The sequence below is a fragment of the Antrostomus carolinensis genome, unplaced genomic scaffold (genome assembly GCF_000700745.2).
Source record: "Antrostomus carolinensis isolate BGI_N321 unplaced genomic scaffold, ASM70074v2 scaffold19534, whole genome shotgun sequence".
NCBI lineage: Eukaryota > Metazoa > Chordata > Aves > Caprimulgiformes > Caprimulgidae > Antrostomus > Antrostomus carolinensis.
In genome coordinates this window covers 13,535-19,989 of record NW_010313038.1, presented here as the reverse complement: position 1 = coordinate 19,989, position 6,455 = coordinate 13,535, and the positions used below count along the sequence as shown (strand labels likewise).

Sequence of the window (6,455 nt, the reverse complement as noted above, 5' to 3'; positions counted from 1 at the left end):
AGAGCGGAGAAACCTGCCGGCGACAGCAAAGGTGTGTCCGTGCAGAGGGGCCGGGGAGAAGAAACTCTGCTGTCGGCTGCTCAGAAAGGTAAGGCGGGCTGTGGCCACTCGTGAGGGGAACGCTGTGCACTGCGGAGGGAGGCTGGCACGGACAGAGTTACTGGTGCAGCTGAGATTCTGGAGCCCCAAAAACTCAGGAACTGAAAAAACCCGCAATTCTCAGAGAACCAACAAGCCCGTTTGTTTCCACATCCTGTTGTTTGCAGCAGTTGGTACTTTTCAGTGTATGTACTGCACGAGCAGAACAGAAATTAAGTGGCTTCTTCCAAACACCTTGTTGATTTAGTGTTTAGGTCACATCAGGGATAAGATGTCATAGCCTCTCATTGCCCTTTTCAAAAGGAAAACCTGCCACACATGACCTATCTTGATGCTGTTAAAGCAAGTTTACTCCCACCAAAGTTATCAAAGCTCTACATGTACTGCTGGTTTATACGATGGCTGTCACATTGGCTGGTCTCATTCATTTCAGTGGAAAGTGATTACTACATAATTAACCTCAGAAATTCTAAATTAGAACATCCTCAACTGATTAGAAGACTGCAGGGAAAATGGTTATTAAAGTTTTCTTCACTGAAAGTTACTTAAATTAGTAGTCTCTTTCCAAGTTCTGAAAAATATTTTGTAACAGAGAATCTCATTACTTTTTTTCGAGTGTGTATGGATACTTTTACTAGTACCTTAGATCAAAACTAAAAAAATAATCAGATAAACTGCAGTTGGCAGTGTTAACAAATCAAATACATATTTTGGTCTAATAACCCTCTTTGTTGGTCACTTGATTGAGAATTCATAGAATCAGTTATTTTCAGTGTGTGTGATTTATAAGCTTACACTTTTGTATATTTACTTTTCCCTTTCTTTGCATAAGGATTGAAATGATGGTGGGTTTATGTGGTAGCTTTAATACTGCAGTGCCAAATACCTCATTAGTTCTTAAATAAACTAAGTCTCATGCTCCATGAAAAGTAATAGTAAAGGCTATTCTGGGTCTTGAAAACACCTAGTAATAAAATAGAAATAAGGCTTAATACAGATATGAATATGTCCTGCACAACATAAGAAACATTCCACGGTCTTTTTTGTTTAGTGATGAGGCATTATGGAAGCTGTTATTGGAATTTTTTCTTCTGCTAAAATGTTATAAAGAGCATTTCTATAAGAAAGCTATGCAAGTCATACTGTCCATTGTGGTAACTCCTGCGTTGTTTTCTGTCTATTTCAGTGAAAGAAGCAGGAAGAGACTTTACCTACTTTATTGTGGTGCTTGTTGGAATTGGTGTTACAGGTTATTTTTTTAAATTATGTTCTTTATCAGAAGACACTTTGCATTAATTCCATCTGGTTTGATTAGTTTTCATTCTATTTGCTGCTTGTTTCTGTTACAGGTGGTTTGTTCTATGTGATTTTTAAAGAGCTGTTCTCTTCTTCTAGTCCAAGTAAGATCTATGGAGATGCTTTGGAGAAATGCAGATCTCACCCTGAGGTTGGTTTTTGAACCTTAGCCATAAGTTTCTGTTTCTCAGTAGTTACTGTCTCTCTTTGAGTCAAAAGTTTGCACAAGAAATCTCACAAGCAGAGCTACGGGAAGACCCACATGGTGCTTAGCAGGCAAACACCAGCAGATCTGCCTGTGCTTTTAGCTGGCTAGAGGTGGGTCAGCTCCAATCTGGAGCCTCTGTTAGGACAAGTCAGTGCAATCTCTGAGCCTGAGTGAATTAGCCTGCTAAAATCCAAGTTAGGTGAGTGCACCACAGCATACCAACTGATGCAAATATGGTGTCTGCCCCTTCAGAGCATGTGCTTGTGTCTTCATACAGAAAATCTTATAGACATACTTGAGTGCCTACTAGATATAGTACTTAAGGAGTTCTGCAGGTCAGGGAGACAACTGATCCCACTTACGGTTTGTAGATCTAACCTGCTGCCTTTCCTCAGCACAGTTACTCTGTTGTGACACTTCAGTAGGCTTCTGTCATTCTGCGAAGCGCTGCCTAAGTATCTGGGAATTTAAACTCTTCATTTGAAACATGGCTAGCAGGAAAAGAGAAAAAGAACAGCCATGTCATCACACAGTCACATAAGATAGCTAGATGTAAACAAAAATCAATCCAAAACTACATTCTAAAAACCACTACTTCAGGCGAAACAAGAAATGCATAGAATAGCTTTCAGACAAGGTTGCCACAGATGCCACTGAGGATAACCTAGAAATGAAGTGACAAGTTGTCACTAGAATAAAAATGCAGACTGCTTTGGAACAAGTTTATAGAATTAAAACTTCTCTGCAGTACTTACATAGTAAAAACCACCCTCCCTTTCTAACCAACTTTAAAGTAAGTTTAAAACTAGGTTAATTTGGTCTGGCTTTATAGATCTTAACAAAAAAAATACTGAATTTCTTAAGCAGTAGTGATTTTTAGGTAACATGAAGGGGAGTGCATTTGCACTTTAAACTTTGAAATGTATTCTCTTGGAGGAGGCATGAGCAAATACTTCGTGCCTTTTTTTCCTTTTTACACAAAATGTCAGTAAAGTATAAAATGCACAGTGAGAAGAGAGATTAAAATGTCATAATCTCAGAGGACGGTACAAATGGAAGACATTAGTAGGATTTATTTTAGACATTTAATATGTGACTGTAAAGAAAAGCACTGAAATACAGAGGAATTCTCCCTACACTGTTTTCTTTCATAAACTCTTCTATTCTTGACACATCAGATTCACAAGGGGCATTTTGTTGATAGAAAATGCATTCACAGCAGGGGCCTGAGCTGATACTGGAATATCTTGTTTGAATGTGATACCTTCTTACAACTCAAACCTCTTTTCTCTTGCAGATAATTGGTGTTTTCGGTGAATCTATTAAAGGTTACGGGGAGGCAACAAGAAGAGGAAGACGACAGCTTGTCAGGTGCCCTTTGGTGTTTGCCCCATACAGACACTAGTTTTCGCACAGCAAAGACATTTCGGGTCGCATCACAGCAAGTTAGATCTAGATTAATGAACTGTATGTGACGTACCCTGTCACTTTTGAGTGAAAATGAAAGCAATTTTTTGCAGTACCTCTTATGTGGCATATACCACTAAATACAGTGCACATACATTGTAAAATGCCAATTCTGAGTGCCTCAAAACAAGCAGTGGTCAGCGCAGTAAACATAGAGCTGGGCCCTTTAAAAAATAGGACAAGTTTGAAGAGAGTAGTACAGAGGCCTACAGCACGAATCTGAAGTTTGCAGTATGAAACCCTCAGATACAGTGAAATTTGAAAAATTGTTCTTTTGAGAGTTTTTCTCCTTTTGAAGCAGTAGTTCTTTCAGGTCAGACAGAGCAGGAGGTACTCAACTTTCAGACTTTCAAGAATCCAGCTTGCTCTATTTAAAGCTAGGCTGGGTCTGACAGTACAGGCTGTAGTCACTACCGTGCCTATATTGTCCCAAGCTGATAGGCAGTATTGACTGCCCATTTCTTATATTGCCTTTTGGTACTTGGGGACACATCTCTACTGTGTATTTAACAGAACATCTCTCACCTAAACCTTTCATGAGTGTGTCTATTTACTATTCTCCTTTTGGGGGAAACAACAAAACTAATTCTTACAAAATGTAAATCCTCCCTGTACTATAACTCAGCAGGGGCTTTGTCTCTATAGGGTTCTTTGACTTTAATTTATTCAGGGAGGTTTCATATAGGATGGGACACATAAGCCCTCATGCACAACTTGCACCATGAAATTGAAATTTTTTTTTCCAGAGGAAGGTGTTTTCTACTGGTGGAAGTTTTATCTTTTCACTAGACCGTGAAAAAGTGTTTAAAGTAGCTGCTAAGTGAAAAGGATTTGCACAAACATCTTAAGCACCTGTCTGTAAAACAAACTATGTAAATAAGTAAATGTACTATCAACTTTCCTAGTATTTAATTGCCATAATTTTGAAAGTCTAGTATTTTAAATAAATTTTTGAGCTAAGGACTTCATAAGATTGTAGTGTTTGAGTATGCAGTATAAGGATGACCTTCAGTGTCTCAAAAATGTACAGATTTTTTTTCCCTATGAACACCTTGAATGGGATTTTACTGCATTAAGGCTATTCATTCATCTTTGTTCTCTGTCACACAGCATGTCACCTTAAACTATATTGGGAATTATCTAATACTTGAGCGTAACCTAACTCCAGTCTAAGTAGCAGCATTTAGGTTGGAGATCTGATATCAGTGCCAAAGTTACACAACTTCAGTAGAACAAAATTATTGCCAAAATAAGTAAAGCATATAGTAATCTGTTTGCTTTGGTGTGATTGAATCAACCTGATAATTAAGTTTACAAAACATTCTTTGTGTCTTTTGGCGTGGTAACTTACCTAAGTGCCTAAAAAAACCCTCTGGTGGTCTTGGTGATGCTCCTTTCTACATACCAGGCTCTGAATCTGGGGGTTCTTGAGAATAAATACAAGGAAATTCCAGAATCTTCAGCCATTGGATTACTGTTGAGTTCTGAAGGGAGGACTGGGGTGAGGACATTTAAGCACTTCATCTATTAATCCTCAACTGCTGCTTAGTTCTTTCTTCTAACTCTGCTACTCCTTATACACTCATGGGAAAGCTTGGGAGGAGCAGCAGAGAAGGAAGCCATGATAGCGCAAGGACTGCATTGGAATATACTTTCTCAAAAAATAGTTAAATAGCTCATTTAAATAAGTTTAAATTTGAAGTTTAACTAGCAAATAATATTTATCCTTGCTGGGTGGGTTGGTGTTTTGTTTTGTTGGTTTTAGTCACGTTGAATATGTAAAGGATGGACTGAAACATATGCGTTTGAAGTTCTATATTGAGGGCTCTGAACCAGGCAAGCGGGGAACAGTCCATGTGGAAGTCAAAGAGGTAGGTGCAATGGCTTGATACAGCTGCCAAGCTTAATCATGAACTTAAACTACTGGAGAGAAAAAAACAAAGCCTGAAACTGTTTTCCTTACAGAATCCTGAGAGAGGAAGATTTGAGGTCCGCTACATATTTGTGGATGTTGACACTTACCCTAGAAGAACCATTGTCATAGAAGACAACAGATAGCCAGTGACCAAAGTTGCTGCCTCATCTCTTTGAGTGTTGGATGATACTGGTGTAGCCAGTCTACGCATGAATTGTTTGGTGTTCTCAATTGTCTCTTGCAGCTTTGGGATTGTGTTACAGGATGTAGCTTCTCAGGGCCTCCATTAAGGTCTTTCATAATAACAGATACAGCATTTGAAGTGAAGCCAATGAAATATAGTAGAGCCATCACTTATGGCAAGTACTTTTGACATAGGAAAATAATGTCTCAAAATAAACAATTTTATGCTGGATAATGTTTCTACGCACCCAAAAACTTGAGTCTTCCAAGATTTTAGGTTTGGATGGGGAGCTTTTTTGTCTTCTTTTGCTTGGATTTCCCACTAGCCCTGCAATAAAGAAGTGATATTCTAAGTGTAGACAAACTCACTGTTTTCATTCTGGATGCCTTTGTGTAGGTAAGAAGGTAAAATAAGAATGTATGTTAGTGATGCAAAGGGGATCTCGCCCAAAGGCATATAAGAATATGGATTGTAGAGGCACACATGCTTGGCAAATGACTGAAGATAAAGGCTTCAATATTAGTATCTTCTAAATCGATTAACAGCACACAAAACAGCGTTTCTGGCTGCTCCTTCCAACATGTGCCACTCTGCTCCAATAACTAATGACAGTGTTTTAGCTGCTCAGCACTGCCCATTGTTTTTGTATGAACTTAACTAATCTAAATCTTCTGGGAATCAGATTCATAATAGGCTTACCCAAACTCAAAAGCTCAACTCATGACCAGATTTCTCACCTGAATTTCTTCCTTAATGCAACATGGCAGATAGCAAGCATAACCACATGCATGAACAATCAGACTCTGTCGTGTTCATCTGTCAAGCAACAGCAACCAAAAAATTTCAAGCTTTATCTTCTTAGATTTAACCACTTTCTTAAACACCAAGTAATGCATTTTTCTGTAGTTGCCTGTCATATGTTAAGAGCTTTTATTTCAATAGTTAATTATCCCTATATTCAGCAAATGCTGATGTTATCAGCCTGTATTACGAGTTCATTTAATGGTACATTTGAACTGTCTGAAGTTCACAGAATATTCCCCTCACACAGTGCCACAAATACCATCTATAGACCTTTAGTAATACTTCACTGGACTTTAGCCATCCTGTTGATCAGTCTCACAGTAATCTAACTTGTATAATCATAAAAACTAAACATAAAACTTTGCGACATCTGGATAACTTTGCTTTATATTAAGCGCTACAACCTTGACTTCAGTTAGATCCTCATATTGTTTGAAACTTCAGTTAAAAGGAATCACACATTCATCCAGGTTTGCGAGCAG

At 38.3% G+C, this 6,455-nt stretch overlaps 1 protein-coding gene across 1 annotated transcript; it reads left to right on the top strand.

Annotated features, from left to right (window-relative positions):
- Nucleotides 1-3: 3 nt before the first annotated feature.
- TIMM21 (translocase of inner mitochondrial membrane 21) lies at nucleotides 4-5,128 on the top strand (the record flags this gene model as incomplete). The annotated part of the gene is made up of 6 exons (XM_010167220.2): nucleotides 4-88; nucleotides 1,286-1,348; nucleotides 1,449-1,546; nucleotides 2,901-2,974; nucleotides 4,836-4,941; nucleotides 5,036-5,128. Coding segments are annotated over 6 exons (519 nt in total), but the record flags the coding sequence as incomplete, so codon positions are not given.
- Between the last annotated feature and the right edge of the window lie 1,327 nt (nucleotides 5,129-6,455).